Here is a 20,477-nt window from a genome sequence, read left to right as displayed (position 1 = left end):
AGACCAAGGTCCTTGGCCCCATAGCTCTGGCAGTTGAGGGGCCCCTCTAACAGAGATGCGGGGGACGGAGGCTGTGGGTGGGGAGTGAAGGCGCCAGGATGGGTGGGGGGCTGTGTGTGGGGAGTGAGAGACACCAGCAAGGCTGGAGGGCTCTGGCTTGGGAGTGAGGGACCTGGACCTATGTTTTTGTGAGCAAAGGGGGCAGAGGGAGCTCTGATTTTCCATGATAAAAAAAACCCAAAATCAAATACCAAAGGTTATAGGTACTTAGAATTTATTTTATTATAGTGATTGAGGCACCAGTAGGCTTCCAAATTGCTTTAAAATTGTAAACATATCAATAAAACATGGTGTTCAGTTGATATATATTAGTGGCATTTCATTTTAATCTCAGTTTTGGGGTTTTTTAATGGAGAACTTGCAAATTTTTTTTTTAAATCAGAGAACTTGCAATATTTAAACAGAGAAAATCAGGATCCCTGATTATCACCTCGAGATACTTTAAATTAAGTAAGGAAAACATGTTGGAGCTTAACCTATATAGTGATTGATTTCTCTTATTCTGTTAAGAAAATTATCAGGTAGCCTAGACTGAGATAAAGATGATTGGGTCACTCATTTCATAACAATCATGTGCGTTTGTCACGCTCTAATTTTAACTCATTCATGTCAGCATTTATGTTTTGAATTCTTACTTTTTAGGAACTTTTGAAGTTCCAACAAATCTTTATACTTTCTTTCTGTATATTGTGGCTGTGTTATAATTCACATTTATTTGGAGAAAAAGAAAATGTATTACCTGTAATTCTTCTTTTCTGCTTGTTTTGAGATACTACCCTCACTTGATTTCTTTCCATCGGAATTGTTGGTAATTTTGTTTTGATCATTGGTGTATTAGATCAATTTGAAAAGAACTGAGACTTACCAGATAGTGACCACAGGGAATGCCTCAGCAAATGTTGTACAAGGTGTAGAGCTTCTTGTTGGTAGTAATTTCTATTTAGCACTTTGATGTGTGACTATTCCAGTCCTGCATGTCATTACCTGGGTAGCCACAGCTGCCAGCAGAATAAGCTGATACAACGAGGCATTAAAGGATGCACACATTTTGCCAAGTTATAAATTCTTATCATGATCAGAAATACTGCCTGTCTCTTTGCTAGTGACTCATTTGAAAGAAAGTTAGTAAATACATTCTAGATTGCATGCCTAATAAGACCATGAGTTTTGACTAAAAACTAATTTTTGTTTCACTCCAGTAAATCAGGAGGAAACTCATCATCCAGTTTGGGTGATATAGTACCTAGCTCCAGAAAATCAACACCTCCATCATCTGGTAAGTAGGTCCTTAACCTTTAGAATCCTCTGTTTACAAAATGAAAGAATTTTTCCTACTATTTGAGTTGGTCTAATAAAAGATATCAGATTTACCCAAAAACTTTTGTTTACAAACTGGTCCATTTACTCCTTTATGATTTACAGTGTATTGCATTATATGTTTTAAAATTAGATGAATTAATTTTCTCATTTTCATTGTTCATTGGCACAGTATCAGGCAGTTGTGTGGCCACATGAGATTGGTTTGTCTGTGTGTTGTAGGAATAAGGGAATTAGCACATTTCTGTGGGCTAGTTCACACAACAAATGGTCATTACTGAATCTTTTTTAACTATTGCCTTGATTTTACTAGGCTGCCATGTTATTATGGTGAAATTAGGAGAAAAGGACATGAGGATAGGTGGAAAAATAATGAAATTGATTGCTTTTCAACCTTTTGCGGGGGTTTTGTGCAACAAAGTTGTCCTTCATCTGTTGTTGTCTTAACTAAGACAGTCAAAGGTTTTTTTTCCTAACCAATTCCTGTTAAATATGGATAATGTTCTAATATAGGAAAATAGAAGATGCTGAGTTGAAATAAAAAGTCCTGTGCGGTTACCTCATTAGCACCAGGAGAAGCATGATTTCATAACCAAGAGCTTAATTTTACACAGCAGATCTGGACTAAATCCTAGCAATCAGTTGCCTTACCTTTTTGTGATAATTCTTTTTCATAAGTGCTGCTTGAATTGAAAGTATTACCAAACAAATTTGAGCTTAATTTAGGTTATGTTCAAGAGATATTAAGCTAGTGCACTTTGAGTTGCACTAGCATACTAACAATAATTACTCAATTAAAGAAAACTAGGACACTTCATCTTTTTTAAAAGTGTTCCAAAAAGATACCCTAGGCATCTGCATGCAACAAAATAATTCTCACTGTCATCTCAATTAGTAAAAACTTTTTCTTGGATTTAAAGATCGATACTCCAATTAAATCAGTGATTCAGCTGCTGTATTACTGTACGTTTCATCTTTTGGCTGAGGGAAAACAGAAGGCTTTAGTCCGTGAAGTTAGTAAAGATCAATGAAAATGACTACTGCTATTAAAAAACCTTTATTTGCAGAGGTGAAAAAAGTGTGGTTATCAAAAGTATAGGTAGAGTCTAGGCTAAATTACAGCTCAATCAAATCATCTTAACATTTTTAAATTGTCTGCAGGTATGTCTACATGAAATGAAGCGGTCCCCAAGCTGGCTGTTGACATACTAGTTAATATACTTGCACAAGGCAGCACTGTGCAGGGTTATCTAAAACCAGAAGCAGCATAGGTGCTTTAATGTTGTGCTATACCTAGACTAAAGATGAGTAGTCTGTGTGCAGGGTGGCACTCATGCCAACTACATTACTTCCAGTGCTGGAGCTAATGCTAATTTCCACTTAAGTTCCCTGTCTGACTCTGTTTCTTAGTTAAAAAAATATATGTATTTCTTCAATTGCCAATATGCAGCCAGTTTGGTTATTGTGCTGTAGCTCATGAGTAGGTATTTGGTTGTATTAGGGCTCTGTAGTATAACGTTTATTGTTGAGGTTTCTGCTTTGCAGTCATAGCATTTTGGTGGTGGACTATAAGATGTGCATGTGTGTATTTTTATGCCAGCTAGACTTCGTCTACAGTGTTATGTAATTCTTCAGATGAAAACTGTCATCCACTGTATACTAAGGAGATTTGTGCAGCAGGTCAGCAAATTGATTTCCATTTATCTGAAATATCTTAAGTAATGCTCACAGAATATCATATAGAATTTAGTGGTATAGTGGCTTTACTTGCATTTCATTTTTTCTTATTTGAAGATTGGGAGAAATAGTCATGAATAATGTATATTTGCTTGCTGGAAATCTTAAGATTTTATTTTGAGAGGGGTTTTTTTTCTAAAATATACTGAAGAGAGGAATTGATAATATTGGGCCTCTAATGCATAGTTTTGGTCACACAGCCTATATACTGTCTCAGCTAGGTCTTCTTGGACACCTCAGTTCTGACTTGTAGTACTCCTGCTTTTTAAAGTCTTCTGCCCAGGATAGAGTTAAAATGATGCAAGCATATATATTAGTTCCCTTTGATGTGGAGAAATGGGAACTAGAAAGAGTTAATCTCACTTTTCAATTTTGAATGCACTTACACTGGGCGCAACTACACAGTGACACTATGTAGCCGTAGCAATAAGCTACGGCAATGTAGCGCCTGCGGGGAAAAACCGTGACACCACCTCTATGTCACCGTAGTAACACGCTCCCTTGATATAGCGCATCACTGTGGTGACATAGTAGCCAAAAATAATCATGCGCCACCAGCACAGAGCAGTATGGTCTGTTATTGCACCATCATTTTGTAGATGTGCCCACATATACACACATATATAATTATATATATATAATTATATGTAAAATTAAACTGACCAACCTAAAGCAGAAGTTAAAAATCAAACAAGCTGAATGAAAACAAAGAAATGAAAAATGATAAAACTGTCTCTCTCTGGAGCTGCCATCCTAACCAATTCATGCAGATCTCATAGGCTATGAAAGAAAACAACTGATACCAGAGAGTGATGACCAGACAATAATAACTGGGTACAGAGAACAGCAAAGAACACTGAAGAAGGTGACATAATATGAAGATGATCAGAAATGAAAAATGAGGACTAAAAAATGGAGGTGGAAAATAAAACCCCAAAATAATAAATGAAAAACTAACAAACAGTTTTTTCTTTTTTTTTTTTAACAATTAATGAATTTTAAGAAGATTTTTAAATGTCAAGTCCTGTTTGCAAAAGTTTTCATTTTAAGAAAAAAAAATTAATTTATTGGGGTAGGAAGAAGGTTAGCCTGAAATTTCACACATCTCTGGTAAAGTCTTTGCTTTTTTGAAAGTTGGACTTTGACATTGTTCCTAGGCTTGAGACAGCCATTCCATATATATTCACAGCTAGGCATATATGTTACTGTCTGCCTAATAGCTGCTCAATTGCTGCAAGCCCCTTGTTTTATAGAAAAGTTATGTTATTTTTTTGCTGAAATTGTTCTAAAGATTGTGCAAGTGATTTAGTTCAACACACACATTTTATTCTGATTTATTTTAGTGGTGCCTTTAGACTGTATTATGCAAATATTTTCTGTTTATTCATATGAGGAGGGAAGTTGTGGGTGGGGGTCACTGTGGCAGAAAAGAGTGTTACATGATTTCTGCATGTCTGGCAAAATTATATGAAACATGAGCATTCAGGAATATAATCTTCTAAAAGCCTATCAGGATCCTGCCATGGCATCCGTAAATAATTCAAATGGGAATATGTGTGTTACACAAACAGAAGATCTCTCTTCTCTGGCCCAGGTAACTCTGAAATCAGAAGTGGCACATAGTAATCTAGGCATCTGTTAATAGATAACACTCTTACCCATATTGATGTGTTTTCACTTATAAGACAGTTGTATACAGCTTACCAGGGTAAATGTATTATAGTCAATGCTATTGTTTATGGTTACGCCAGGGATGTCCAATGTGTTGCCCCTGTGGGCTGGATCCAGACGCAAGTGGGGTTTGTGGGCCTAACGACTTGCCTCTGGAGGTGGGGCATTGGCTGGTGGGTACATTTGCTGGAGCCGCTGCATGGGCTCAGCTCCAAAAAGCAGGTGGAAACCAGCCATCATTCACCCCCACACCTTTTCCCTTCCCACTTATTTTAGTCCCCAGTGGCAGCCAAAACCCCAGAATTCAGCAGTAGACAAGCAGGTGAGGGGGCAAGCACTGGCCTGCACCCCCTGTGTTCCAGAGCTACAACAATGCAGCAACTCCAGCAGCTGTGCCAGCAAGCCCCATAGATTGCAATTTAACAACTCCAGGTCACATGAGAACCCCAGGCTGCTAGCTGGACAGTCCTGGTTTAAGCTAAAGACTACATTCCTTACACAAAAAGTGAGTGTAAGCTGTTTGTAGCACTACAAAAAAGGCAAAAAGGTTACAAAATAGTACCTCTTTGAAAGAGGAACTTGGTTTTTTAGCACTCTATAATGCCTATAAAGCAGCATATAGTGCTACAGGGATCTACAGGAACTCCAGCATCCCACAGTCCTCTTTTCTTCCTCTGTACCCCCTTCAAAAGGGAAGAAAGGCTCTTTGAGAGCCCATCCAGTGATGAGAGACCATGCTAGGACCCTGCTACCACCACCACCACTTCAAGAGACCTGGCAACAATTCCCACAGAGGGTACTCTGTCACAGGTGCTGCTCTTGGTACTCTATCTGCTGGCTGTGGAGGCTGTGTGACTGCTCAGTGCTACTAAGGCTAGGGACAGAAATTACACGTAAACCAATTGAAGTGATCGGAAACCAGTTCAAACTTGTAACATGACAGAAGTTCAGTGCACATAAACCACTTTCAAAATGCCTGAAACTGGTTTAAGATAAACCCTGATGGATGTGGTATCAGACTTAAATAAATTTATTGAACTTCTGTCCCAGATCCCCTCCAGATTCAAGTTGTCTGCTCCAGCCAAGCAGGGAGGCATGCTCTAGCACCCCTGGCTTCTGGCCTGGGCCGCTGCAAGCATGTAGCCTCATTTCCAGAATCAGAAGTGAACATCTGTTCACTTGCTTGTTGATTCAATCTATACAGCTTAGACTAACATGTAAAGACTGAATCACTTCAACTTCAGGCTTTTTGATTGTTTGTACTTAGCCTAAGAGACCACTTGTCCTTGACCTCTCCCCGCTACAGGTAGCAAGGGGCTGTCTAGCAGCTGTTGCTTTTCAGGGGACAGAGCTGGCTGCCAGTAACCAAGCAGGGATGCTGGCCTTTTGAGTCAACTTCTGTAGCTCTCCAGCCAGGGGCTGGAATGCCTGTATGCTTCCTTAACGCTATATTTCTGTAGCACGCCAAAGTGCTAATGTGTTGCTCAGTATTAAAAATAAATGCCTGTGTGTACCCATAAGGTGTTGGTAGACTGATCCTGTGTCCATTTAGCATAATCTTAGGATGGTCACTGAAGACAAATTTAATATAATAGCCATGCTCATAATAGACTACAGTATATAAGAGGGTTTTTGCGAAGGTCCTCTGGTTCCTCTCCTTACAATTTACAATTTCTGCTGGAATTGACAGACATCTGCTGTGCTCTACAATGCAAACTTGACTTTTCTTTCTCTTTTTGCATTCTGAAAACCATTTACATCTGATTCCATAACTTTTTATTGTTTACATTATCTCCACTTACTAACTTGCTGTGGGATGCATTAGATATTTCTGTTGCAAGCTGTTTATGATGTACATGATTTTGTTTTGTGGGGAGGGGTGGAGGAGCAATGGTTTATTGTTTCTGATTCCATCTTACCCTCACCAGATCTTTACTAGGTCTTTTAATCAGAATTAAAAGTATGCTTCTGTGTATGCTTCTGTGATAAAGAAGATATGTGTATGCTTCTGTGACAAAGATACAGTATGCTTCTGTGATAACTGAGATAGCTTTTCTTCCTTCCCCTTGCTATTTGCGTAAGTGTTCATTATCAGTAGGTGTGTTTTTATTATTTCCAGTGATTGTATCTTGTGCCTACTGTACATTTTTAGCTAAATCAAGACTTTGAAAAGTCACTACCAATTATATTCTGCTCTTAGATAATTGTGAATAAGTCTTTAAGTATGTTAGGACGATATTGATTGGTTCATGGAAATTAAAAAATCCAGAAGGGGAAAAAATCTGTCCTTCATGTCCTAAGTGCCCAATATTAAAATCTTAATGTTAAGCTCAAGATGACGCATTTTGATTTAATTCAGTTCTTCAGATGATCCATATATTGTAGGCCAAATTCTGTTATCTTCCATTGGTGTGAATCTGGAGTTACTTTGGAAATATGCTATGAAAAAAAGAGCAGAACTTGGCCTTTTTATCAGTTTGGGAAGAATAGATCTGTTGATGTCTGATTTTTAGTGCTGTAAAATGAAATTTGAAGAAAATGTTACAGTAGTTGTTACAGATATCATCATGTGTTTTCTAACCCTAATGTACTGTACCTTTACATTTTCCCCTTTAAGTTTTGTGTTCTGAACTCATGGTTGATTTTTGACTTTGGACAATTTCATGTTCTTTACTTTTATTTCTTTTTTAACCTCTTACTCCTCTCCCTGCCATCTGATAATTTTGAATTGTTTATCTGTATATAGCTATAGACATAGATGCCACTGGCTTAGATGCAGAAGAAAATGATATTCCAGCAAACCATCGCTCCCCCAAACCCAGTGCAAACAGTGTAACATCACCCCACTCCAAAGAGAAAAGAATGCCCTTCTTTAAGAAGGTAACACCAACTTGCAAGCTCCCATCTGTCCACCTGCTCACCTGCACTGCGTCACATTTCTAGTCCTGTTAGCTGTCTGTGTCCTTTGACAAGCCAATAACATGCATGCTTTGTTATTCTTTGTTTCTTTTCCATGCTGCTGTAGCTAAACAGAAGCAGAAATCGGTAAGTTTACATTGACACAACCTGCGTTTATCCTGCCACTGGCATCATTAGCATTATTACCCACAGTCTAAACAGTACAATCATTTCAGAATTAAGGAAGAAACCTAGCTGATAGGCTGCTGATACTTGATTCCATACATTAAGACTAGCATACTAGGTTCAGTTAGTGACTCAGTGAAATGACTCTTACAGTACTTATCCTTTTTGATGGAATAATACGCCACTGGGAATTTCTTTAAACATTCAAGGAAGTAAAATGCTGACAAATCCATATAATGCACCTCTCTAGTGCATGCTTATTTTATCTGTCTTTGTCTCTTTTTTCAAGTTTTTTAACTTATAATTCAGTCTTTTAAAATCATTATTGGACTCTAATCAGATTGTACTTAAAAAAAAGCAAACAAACAAACAAAAAGCCTTCAATTTTTAATTTAGTCAGTATTTAAACTTCTAATCCACTAGGTGCAAAATCTGCAGATGAGCAAGACCATGGAAAACTGCAGACTTGTTTTGGCGGTCTACTGTGAGTTTTTCCTATTGTCATATATAAATTTTTTCCCAAATGTTCTTGCCTTCTCCTCCATCAGTCAGACTATAGCATCTGAACTATTGGAAATACGATTGGCGGTCCCCTACACAGCCAAGGTTTCTTCATAAATTGGCCAGCAAAGGTGCTACAGAACTATTATAGGCACCCTTTTATTGGGGACTGCAAGATGCACATCTTTGATTGGGTATGTTGTTTATCAGGAAAATATCTAGCAACAGCAATATCAAGCCAAATACTTTCTTTTTCTTTTTCTTTTCTCCTTCCTTCCTTCCTCAAATTCCCTTGGATTTTCTTCATTTTGTTTTTAACTACATACATACATCCACACTTAACAGACGGTCAGTACTGTATGTAATGCTGATGAAGCAGTGTCAGCAGCTCTATGGATACATCTAGACACACTAATGCAAAACTTCTCTATCTTACTCATTTATGCTTCCTCAAAGAATATTAGATTCTTCCTGCCTGAAGAAGGTTCCATTGCTTGTTTCAGTGAACTCCTTTCCTAAACAACACACTTATTATTCCCACTTCTTTACAGAATTGAATGGCAGTTTCTTTGTTCTGAACAAATCTTTTAATTAATCATAATTTAGCTATCAAACTTGCATATGATAAGCAAAATTAAGACTGACATCTCTCTTGGATACTATCAAGGCAAGCCTCTAAACTTTATCTCCAAAAGGACAACCATAGAGGCAGGAGTGTAGCTGATTCTGTACCTCTCTTCATTTTTTGCTTTCACTCATAATCCCAAAATCATTACAAGCGATGGTGGTGATTTATAAATATGTGGCCGATGGTCCTAGTAACTATATGGACACCTACAACTCACTTCATACAGTGAAGTCACTGAACAGGCATCAGATAATAAAACTTCTGCCACTTCTGCTGTGGGGCATGTTCGCAACAGGGATCTGACATGTGAAAGTTCTGTAGTTGTTACCATGAATATAACATTAAAAATACCAGGAAACAAAAAACACCTTCCCAAAGAAACCCTCTGAGTTGCTGCAATATAGGTTTAAAAAAATAAAGCACCCATATTCCATCAAATAAGGTAATTTCTGTATCTTCCCTAATTTTCAAGTACATTAACTACTAGCATGAGTGTAGTTTCATTGATAGCCACCTTATACAAAAGATCTTTTGCATCAGAGCATTGACCCCATAAGCACTTATGGCCTGTAATGCACGTTTCTAAGGGGCATGTCTCAAATGCATGCAAGTATCAAATTATTTACATTCCTGGTAACAAAAGTTGACAGGTTATATCTTCATGCTTATACATCATAGTTACAAGCTTATACTTTGAAACATTTTAAGTTAAATCCTGCACCATGAAAAAATAAATTCAGTTCATGTGCTTATGATGTCTTGGGCACAGGTATTCATTCTTATTATATTACCAATTATGTGATGAAGCTACAAGTAAAAAAAAGAAAAAACAAAAAAAGAAAATTGGTCACAAGATTTTTTTTCATGTCTTAGACTGCTTTAGACTGCTGCTTGTGTAGCATTTTGTGCTGTCACTGTATTAATGTTTGTCTTTGTTTTTTGTGTTTGGAAATGTTGGAAGAAATTGTTTTACCTTTTGTGATTAATTTTGGGACATGTTGAGTACTGTAATAATGAACAATAACAGTATTTTTGATGTTGACTGATGTATTTGTACTATGTAGGCCTTTGAAAAATATATCTGGCATACCTCCTTTTAAGATTTTTCCAGGTTGGTGGTTTTGAATTTGAAACATTTTTCCGTAAAGAAAAAGCAAAAAGAACTAAAAAAAGATTAATGCTTTTTTTTTTTTTTTTATAAGCCAGGTTTGATATAGTCTTGGTAATGTTTTGTGAAAAACAGTTTGATACAAAACTGTTTGATTCTTTTCCTCTACCATATTTGGTTTTAAATTTACAAGATTTTGGCAGCCTTTTGAAAGATGCAATGTTCTCACCCATGTGTTTAAAATACATTACCCAAACATTCATAAATTGTGCATGATACATCAGTGAATTGACCCTTTTGGGTATCAATAAGAATCACTTGTATTAAAAGCTCTATTTATACAAACACTCTGTAAATACTAACATCTATCATTGTTTTGATTTCATTTCCTAGCAATGGTTACATTTAGTTTAGAATTTGTAGGTATGAATATGGTAATGTATATTATAAGCACTTCTATGGGAATTTACAGTGGTGTCACTATGGTTTATTAAGTGAGGCAGAAATACATAAAAGGGAAATTGCTATACTCCTATTTGCTCTCTCCTTCCCTTCCTCTCCTTTGTATAATAGCCATTATAGAATATCATAATGCAGTGATAATATTTTGATAGGAAACTTCTGTGATCAACTCAGATGTCCCAACTCTTCAGTCAGGCAGACCAAGTAAATAGTCAGAAATAGTCCCTTCCATTAACCACACAAGTTATGGCAGAGAGAAGTTGCTTTGTGGAAAAACTTTCACAACTACACCGGGAGAACCAGAAGGGAGAGCAATGAAAGCAACATTTAGGAGGAGTCTTTTGCAAAAAATAAAATGTGCATTCCCCACTCCCCTCTCCTCCCCCTTTTCCATCCTCCCAACCCCAATTAGTAGCACACTCTTTGGGTAATATCTGCCCATTTTTAAGAAGAAGAAAGAAAAAATCTACATCTCCTTATTCCCATGTTAGTGACATCACTGGAAATTCAGAGTTACTCACAATGTAACTGAAGCATTACTGATATTGCAAATGTTGTGCTGAGATTCTGAAAGTCTTTTCTTTTTATGCAGACCGAGCACATCCCTCCTTATGATGTAGTGCCTTCTATGAGACCAGTAGTTTTAGTGGGGCCTTCCTTGAAGGGATATGAGGTAAGTGATTACTACTGATTTTTTTCATTTTGTCCAAGAAATGAACAGTATTTGTTTTAATGGTTTTAAGATGAATAAGAAACAGCATCAATTAATGCCACAAGAAAATCAGGCAAAAATATAAGAGAATACAGGGCAATTTTTTTAAATGATCTTTTTACTTGTTCTTGGAATTCAGACACGAGAAGCTAAAGTGTTCAGACTGTATATTTGTGTGTTACATGTTCATACCATGCCATCAGGAAACATGAGTTTGAAATAAACTTTGAACTACTTATTAGCTATATTTTTACAGTGATTTTTTGTAATATTTATTTCACGTGCAGAATTTTAATCCATTGTTTGTTTACTTTCAGGTGACAGATATGATGCAAAAAGCATTATTTGATTTTTTAAAACATAGATTTGAAGGGCGGTAAGTACTTTGTAATCTAGATTACTTGAAGATAGTTCTTATTTTGAATTGTCACATCACCAAAAAATAATGACTTTCACACCAGGATGCTGATGGAAGAGTATTTTGAACTTAAAGTGCAATTCAATGGTAGACAAATTCTTGCAGTCAGTTGGGGTAGGTAGTCAAAGCTTCACTAGCAGAGAAAATAATAAGGATGGGAAGACTCTAAGAAGAAAAGGATGGCTGCTTTTCTAAAGGTGGTAACTGAAATCCCAAGTGGATAGCCCTTGACCCATTGTTTTTGTGTAAGTGTGGCAAAGGCATAAGCTGACAGAAAGGCTCGTTTGGTTAACCTCATATGATTTAAATGCATATTTCATATGTAATAGTTTCTGTACATGAATAGAGTCTCCACGTTGGCTCAGAGTGGCACTGCGTGTTCTCGGTTTCTAAACATGGAGAGCCTCAGAGCACGTCCAGGATTGCTCCAGACTACTCATCCCTTCCTCCAGCCATCTCCTCTGCTTAATTTCCAGACTTGGGCACAAACAGAACCGGCATGAATGCATGAAGTTTATTTCTTGGTAGCCATCCTAGGCTCACTGTGGAGGCTGTATGGATGCAGCTATGTATGCTCTTCACAATTAAGAATGGATGAGGCGAATGACATCAAAATCTGACATAATTTATAGTTATATTGGGAATAATAAAGGGTAGAAACCATTCTATCTAGCATGTAAGAAAGAAACTGGCAAAAACTTGAAAATGGAATTCTTGTTTTGTAAGGTATAAATCTGTTGGCAGATGGGTATAACAAACCCAGTAGTCCAAATTAGAGTTTGGATTTCCATGATTTTATGGAACAATCTGTTAATGCTATGACAAGAGTCACAGTATTTGACTCCATATATAGCTGTAGTCAGACCATGGCTAAATTATAAAATTATATTGCTATTCTGCACTGTAAAATAATTTTGTTTTCATCTATTAACTACATTGCATACTGAAGGATTTTACACAAAATATATTCAATTACTTTTCTCAATCAGAGAATTGAGACTTGATTGTGTTTTAACTGAATTGCATCCAATGTACTTCTAGAGAAGAGTACAGCTTTTCGTTCTTATGACATCCATTTCCTTCTTTTTACAAGGCAAATAAAATTATACAAGGAGGAAAGGGGAATGGGATAAGCCTGATTTAACTCTTCTGTTTGGAAGAATGTGACCTCTCTTCAGGCCTGAGAGGCCAAAACATTTTGAGAAGGAGCTAAGCCAAGGGGTGCAACTTGGCTCTAGATACCAAAACAAGCTGAGCTAACTGTTTTCATAGGGAAAAAACACATATGAATGATTATGTAGCAAGTCACTGGGAGCAACTGGAAGTAAACATTTGCTTCATCCTCGCTTGCAAACACAAAGTTGAGCCTGTGAGGCACTTGGCCCCTGGCCTTCGCTGTCTTGTCTGCTCATACTTTCACTTTAATGTTCAGTAGTATGAAACATTTAGTGTATTCATGAATCTTTTTTGGCAGTTAAATATAAACTTTGGTCCCTGTTACAACTTCCACTGACAATGTGATGGCTAAATCATAGCCATGTAGTTGTACCGCAGCATACGTCTGGGTACAAAGCATTGTCTTTAGCTTGCTTACTCAGTGCATATCGTTGTGAATGCAGTACCTGAGTTCTGATACCCTAATCAAGATTAGGAGAGAGAGGCAAAAGGTTATTTCTTATAGGACAAATTGTACATTTTCCTGGCAGATATATGTAGAAGGCAGCTTGAGGGGCTGTAAAGCACTGCAAAGTTAGCCTTGCCATGTTTCTTTTTAGTCATCCTAGTAGCAGGTATAGAGAAAGCAGGTGGGGTCACCTTCTAAATACATAAGCCCTAGGAGTCCAAAGGGAAGACAAGTCTATATTCCACAGAGCTCTGCATTCCATTCACCTTGACAGTGTGGCTCTTGAAGTCAATAGACAAGTTGTCATAAGATATTGTGCAAAAGGGGAGAGATTTGCACGTATAGAAGCACATATAGGCTAATTCAGATAGTCAAAAAGCCCAAGGCTGAATTGATTCAGACTTTGCAAGTTTCTCTAAGCTGCATAGATTGAACCGATAAGCAAGTAAACTGACATTCACTTTTCAAACAGGAAAGGTAGCCAGACCCCCTGCAGTGGCCCATACCAGTACTTGGGGGGCACTAGAGCACACCTCCCAGCCTCCTGGCCATGGCAGAGAGCCAGAAGCTGGGTGATTCCCCCAACCATGCCCCTTCCTCAGCCTCTAGGTGGTTGAGGAAAGGGTAGCAGGGAACCCACCCCTCCAGTCCGGTACTGGATCCCTCAGCTGGGAGCAGCCCAGCGTGGGGGGTTGCGGGGAAGAGCCCCAACCAAGGGCTTTATTCTGCCTGCCTGGAGTTGGGAGAGGGGCTGGAGTCCCTTAGCCACAGCCTCTTCTTGGCCTTCAAGCTGGGTCAGAGGGAGGGGGTAAGAGCCTGACTCCTGGCTCTGGGAATGGAGTCAAGCCCCATTGTGGGCTTCTATCCCCCCCCCCCCCAGCGTGTGGCGCTTTTACCCCCCCCCCCCCCCAGCTGGCCTGGAGGGTGGGAAGAAGGGGGTGTAGCTCCCAGCTCTGAGGGCAGAGTCTAGCCCCCCGCTGCTGGCTTCTTCCCCCACAAACATTGCAGGCATGTCTCCCACCTCCTGGCTCGGGGACGGGAAGGGGGGGGGGCAGAGTCAAGCCCCCATTGCAGGCTCCCACCCCAATTCCCTGTGCTGGCAGCACCTGGCTGGGGTCTGGTTCTGCCCCCCACCCCTGGTGGAAGCATCTGGTCTGGGGTCTTGTGCCAGGCTGGAAGGGTGGGTTTTACTAGTGGAGCTGTCTCTGCCTCCCCCCCTGCCCCCCCCGCCCCCTGCCGACTTCCTCAGCCAGCGAAAGGAGTAATAGTGCTCTGACTGGGGAGCAGAGGGGTGGGGCAGAGCAGAGGGGTGGCTGCAAAGTATCCTGGCATACTGGGGAATTGTGAGTTAATTTGAACTGGGAGGGGATCTGGGAGAGAAGTTCCATAAACCAGGTGACCTAAATCAGTTAAGTCTGGTACTACATCCAACCAGGTTTATCTTAAACCAGTTTCAGCTATTTTGAAAGTGTGTTGAACTTCTGTTACAGGTTTAAATTGGTTTCTGATCACTTAAACCAGTTTGTGTACATTCTATCCCTAGCTATAGTGTTTATCGCAGCATTGACTAAGATCTAAGTATCTGCTTTAACTTTCTTCCTGCAGAGAGAACAGTATCACCCAGGTCATGTCTATATAGGACCAGGCGATGCCATATCAAGACAAGCTGCTTCTCTGCTGAGATATGCTATACCCTGGGTGCATCTACAGGTGTGCTTTAATGCACACTAGCCTATTTTAATGCGCATAAAAGCAGCAGTAAAAAACATGCTATTTAGTTCATGCGCATTAAGACAGGCTAATGAGTATTTTCTTATTACCTCACAATGGTACTAAACAATGCACATTAACTAAAGCGCATAAATGCATGTGCAGACACACCCCTTGTGTAGCGTACCTGTGTACTAGCTCCAGAACTGGAAGCAGAGTAGCCGCTTTGGGGAGGTGCTGTGTATGTTTCACTAAGCCGTGTGTGTGCTGTGTCAGCTAAGAGGCAGTTAAGAAGCTTACTGATTCACATGCAGCACCTCAACACCTGGCTATATTGCTTCCAGCTCAGCAGTTGGCATACGCAGAGTAGGTATAGTATGTTTCAGTTTAGTACGGTTTTGTGTCACAAGGAAAATGCACCTCCTTGTGGTCCTCTCAGCCTTTTACTATTAACTGACTGCCTTTTATCTTTGCTTTCCTCCATGATAAATGACACGCCATTTTCTTCAATTATGTTTTACAGTATATCAATCACACGGGTTACAGCAGACATCTCGCTTGCCAAACGCTCAGTATTAAACAATCCTAGTAAGCATGCGATAATAGAACGATCTAACACAAAATCAAGCTTGGGTGAGTATATGCTGTATGATGATAATCAGTAATTGGCACTCAAATACAATCCCCTCAGTTTATATCTAGAACACAGGGTAATCCATTTTCTCTGCTGTGAAAAGAGCAATCATTACAGCCATGGTATCAACAAATCAGAGATCCTAACAGCAGAAGTATTTCTAAGAGAAAATAAGTGTAAGTACTGATTTGGGGTTGTCCTGTACCTGTTAAGGTTTAGCATTAGATTTGTTATTTCTAGGTCATAATGTCAATGGGAATACACCTTTGGATAAGTAAAGCTGAAATATTTAAACAGCTGCTTAGGTGGGTTCTTTAAAGTTGGGGAAAGGGAACCTGACCTTTACTAGAGTGCCCATTATATTTACTGGTATTTTTTAAATTTATTTTTCAACATTGAGTTCTCTGAGGAATTTATCTAAGTGTGTATGTGTGTGTGTGTGTGTGTGTGTGTGTCTGTCTGTGTTTGTATGCAGTGTTAATCTTTAAGTAATGTTAAGGGTTATACAAAAACCTAAAAAAGCCTATATTCACATTCTGCCAGGTTCTCAGCATACATATTGATAGTTGACTATTTTAAATTGAGTCTCCCGAGTTGGAGCTTTGTATAAAGGTGTAAATATTCATTGGGCCAGACAAGGAAACCAATTCAGTACCTTTTGTGCTAAGGACACTCAAATGAGATATAGTATACCCACGGTCAAGTCTCTGCTCCAGATCTTCAAGAGCAAGGACTTGAACCTAGATATATTACATCCAGGTTAGCATCCAAACCAATGCATAGTGGCAGTTCACTTGTTTGCTTCTTTGCCTGTCTCTTGTTCTTTGTGAAAAACTTTAAGAAGTCTCATTTTTGCTGTAATGCAGAATTTAAAAATATTTTGAAATAATAGTATCATAAGATCATAGGTAAGTAGGGTTGGAAATTATAATGAGGTAATTTATTCCAGCCTTCTGCTCAAGACCAGGATTATCCCTGGTTAAATCATGAAAACTTTTGTGAGATAATAACGTTGTTTCTCATTCCACTCTATTGAATATGGTTTTAATGAATCTGTGTTTTCATTTGTATTTTTACCATTTACCAGTGTGTAATTTTTGCTTTTCTTAGACTGGACTACTGTAAATTTGAAATGTATATTTGATTTTCTTATAATCTTGCTTTAGAAAACTCATGCATGAGATGTTGGCTAGCAAATGGAATTGTATATTGAGAAAATGTATTTATATAAATATCTGATGATTGCTAAATAAATTTCATTTTGACTGTTTATATTTGCTCTTTGATAAATTTTGTTCATATGAACATTCATGTAACTGAATTTAGGCTGGTGGCCAAAGTTTATTTAATCATTTAATTAAAAGATGAAGGACAATTTGTTTTGAGCAAAAGTGAAAGTTGATTATAAGAGGGAGGCCATCCAGTCATGGAACAGAAACATGATCATAGTGATCCATTTGATAAATATATTGAGTCATGAATATCTAATACTAGATGGATGATCATAGCAGCAAGAAAATCATCTATCTGTTGCACAGGTTAAAAATAATTTCATACCTATCAATCTATCACCAGCATTTATCTTTCAGAAAATTCCATGTTCATCCATTAATATGCAAAAAAATTTTTTTTAATCTGTTGTTCACTGAATTGTTCACCCAGGTACAATGGCAAACTTCAGCCATTACAACTGCAACATCTTTCCTTGGGACATGCAGTCTTTTCAGTAGAGGTACTTAAAATGCAACTGCTACCATTATCTCAGTTGCTACAATACCAAGAAATGTGTGTGTGTGTGTGTGTGTGTGTGTGTGTGTGTGTAACAGGTAGGACCTGTTATGAAGGTTGGCTGTTGTAGACGTTTGTTTTCAGTTGCTGATAACTGCCAAATTTTTACTGTAATTTTAGAAATGTTATATGCCTCAAGTTGATTTTTCCTGGAAATTTCAGGTACAGCAGTTTAACTCTTTCCAGGAATGAGGCTAAGGAGAAATATATTTTACTCTTATTTTTGAAAGGCTAATAATAGTTTAGCTTGTAAATGCCAATGGCCCTCCTGTGTTTGATATCATTGATATGCTTCTTGACATCCTTACAAAAAAAATACCAAAATATGGTCAAATTATAAGCCTATGAAAAATTGTAATGTGCATATGCTATATAGAGTCTCAATAATGTTTAACAGATAAATCCTCTCAAGATGCCCAAAATGAGTATGCTCCAACGTGGGGCTGAGTAGGACTTTTCCTAGAATTACACGTGTGTTGCTCTGGACTGGGTCAAGTCACAGCTAACACTAGAACAAAGACCAGGGAGTCTCTGCCCTCCACCCTCCCTCCCTCTTCTCTGAGTGCTAACTTAATGACTCCAGACAAAACAGAGGAGCTGGCAGATTTGAATGAAGCTAGACTGGAAGACTCAGGAGTAGCTTGAGACTAATAGCATTATGGGGGTTAGAAGGAAATTAGTACTAGGATATGAGGTAGAGGAAGGTTGGGACTGGCTGTGTGAGGATATTGGCACATGGCTGGGAACTGAGACTGGGGCTATGGAGAGATTGGGCCTGGTTAGGCAAGGACATTGGGATCCAGGGATGGAAATGGTGTAAAGAACTTAGGGTTATAGAGTCAGGGAAAGATTTAAATCAGATGAAGAGCTGGTGGGGGAAGGTTGGACTGGCTGGGTATGGGAAATAAAAGCCAGTGAGGCAAGAAAGGAGGTGGCTAAAGTATTATCTATGTTGTGGGAGATCCAAATTCAAATCTCTGTTCTGCCTAATTTAGGCCAGGGATTTGAACATCTGCCACTTATCACTGGTGTACTTTGACCATTGTTCTGTAGAATCGGTCTTTCTCCAGCACAATGCATATTAATTTCTTTATAGAAAGAGGAACTGCTCAAGCAAAAAAGATGGAGGGAGCCCCATCCTAGACCATCCTACAAGCTAGTAGTTAGGGCTTTCACCTGGGATGTAGTAAATGGAAGTTTAAATCAAACTGAATCAGGCAGAACAAATTCTTGAACACTGGTCTCTGACATCTCTGGTGGGTACCCTAACTTTTGCCTATTCCAGGGCGGGCTCCCTGTGGCTTTCCATGAAAAACCTCCAAAAGTCTTATATTCTTCAAAAACTAGAAAATTATCATGGGATGGGAAGATTGTTTTCTCCTAACTCTCCCATGACAGTTAAATTCTGTCCTGCAGAATGGGATTCTCCACATAGTTCCCATGCTGGTCAGGTCCAGAATTTTCACAGAGGATGACAAAGTTGGGGTTCCTCATCTTCTCTATGCCTGACTTAAAACCCTGGGGTGCCTTTTTCACCTCAGTCTTCACAGGCAAGGTCAGCTCCCAAACTACTGCACCTGGCAGCACAGTTTTGGGAGGAGGTGAGCAGCCAACAGTGGTGAAAGAACAGGTAGGGACTATTTAGAAAAGCTGGACATGTACAAGTTCAACAAGCTGGATGGGATGCACCCAAGGGTGCTCAGGGAGTTGGGTGATGAGATTTCAGAGCCGCTGGCCATCATCTTTGAAAATTTATGGTGATCAGAAGAGGTCCCGAATGGCTGGGAAGGGGCAAACACAGTGCCCATATTTAAGAAAAGGAAAAATCTTTCCCTGGAAAAAACCTTTCTGTCCCTGGAAAAATCGTGGAGCAGATCCTCAAGAAATCCACTTCTAAGCACTTGGAGAAGAAGGTGATTAGGAACAGCAAGTATGGATTCACCAAAGAGAAGTCATGCCTCACTAACCTGATTGCCTTCTAGGACTAAGTGACTGGTTCTGTGGATGTGGGGAGACCAATGGATGTGGTATATCTTGATTTTTAGCAAGGCTTTTGATATGGTCTTCCACAACATTCTCACAGGCAAGCTAAGGAAGTATGGGCTGGATGAGGAGACAAATTGGAGGATTGGGGCAAAAGTAATCTCATGCGGTTCAATGGGGTCTCTGGTGCGCCAGCTGGAGGAGCTCCAGGCCACAGTCCAGAGAATGCGTGCCATCAGGGACTGCGAGCAGGAGATAGACTCCTATTGCCAGGCCCTTCTCCCCTGGGAGGCAGAGGGTAGACCACAGTCCCCCTCCACGCCAAAGGAGGACTTTGGGACCTCCTGCTGTGTCCAGCCAGTGCATGGACCAAGGTGGTCAAGGGCCCTAAGGCCCGCCGCACCAAGTCCCCTACCCCACCAGAACTGAGCAACAGGTACGCACCTCTTGCTGCCCCAGCAGAGCCTGCTGAGTTGCTGGCCTCAACAGGCAACATGGTCCCAACTGCAGCTACCGCCCCTGCTCTCCCCAAGACAAAACGTAAGGTGTTTGTTGTGGGAGACTCCCTCCTGAGGGGGACTGAGGGGCCAATCTGCCACCCCGACCCCTTAGCCCGGCAAGTCTGCTGCTTCCCAGGGGCCCGCATCCGGGACATTACGGAGAGGATCCCAAAGCTCCTTAAACCCACAGACCACTATCCCATGCTCCTTATTCATGTGGGCACCAATGACACTGCTCGGAGCACTCCCAGCCAGGTCATGAGGCGCTACAGGGATTTGGGAGCGGGGCTTAAGGGTCTGGGGGCACAGGTGGTGTTCTCGTCGATCCTCCCAGTCTCAGGCTATGGGCTGAGAAGGGACAGGAGGATCTATGTGGTCAACCAAAGACTGCAGCGCTGGTGTCGTCAGGAAGGCTTTGGCTTTCATGACCACAGCCCGCTCTTTGGCGAGAGACGCAGCAAGCTGCTGGGAAGAGATGGCCTCCACCTCTCTCCCCTAGGGAGGAGGCTCTTCTCAGCCAGACTGGCTGACCTGCTCCAC

At 39.8% G+C, this 20,477-nt stretch overlaps 1 protein-coding gene across 1 annotated transcript in view; it reads left to right on the top strand.

Annotated features, from left to right (window-relative positions):
* The window catches only part of CACNB2 (calcium voltage-gated channel auxiliary subunit beta 2), a 175,289-nt gene that overhangs the window by 120,330 nt on the left and 34,482 nt on the right, over nt 1–20,477 (top strand). Inside the window, exons 5-10 of the mRNA XM_025210095.1 lie at nt 1,260–1,336; nt 7,532–7,665; nt 7,819–7,830; nt 11,161–11,241; nt 11,598–11,656; nt 15,556–15,665. Of these exons, the coding sequence (XP_025065880.1) occupies nt 1,260–1,336; nt 7,532–7,665; nt 7,819–7,830; nt 11,161–11,241; nt 11,598–11,656; nt 15,556–15,665 (473 nt within the window). The remainder of the gene's footprint in view (nt 1–1,259; nt 1,337–7,531; nt 7,666–7,818; nt 7,831–11,160; nt 11,242–11,597; nt 11,657–15,555; nt 15,666–20,477) is intronic.

This window comes from Alligator sinensis, unplaced genomic scaffold (assembly GCF_000455745.1).
Source record: "Alligator sinensis unplaced genomic scaffold, ASM45574v1 scaffold234_1, whole genome shotgun sequence".
NCBI lineage: Eukaryota > Metazoa > Chordata > Crocodylia > Alligatoridae > Alligator > Alligator sinensis.
The sequence above is the reverse complement of the archived record's forward strand: the minus strand, read 5'-3'. Positions and strand labels throughout refer to the sequence as shown.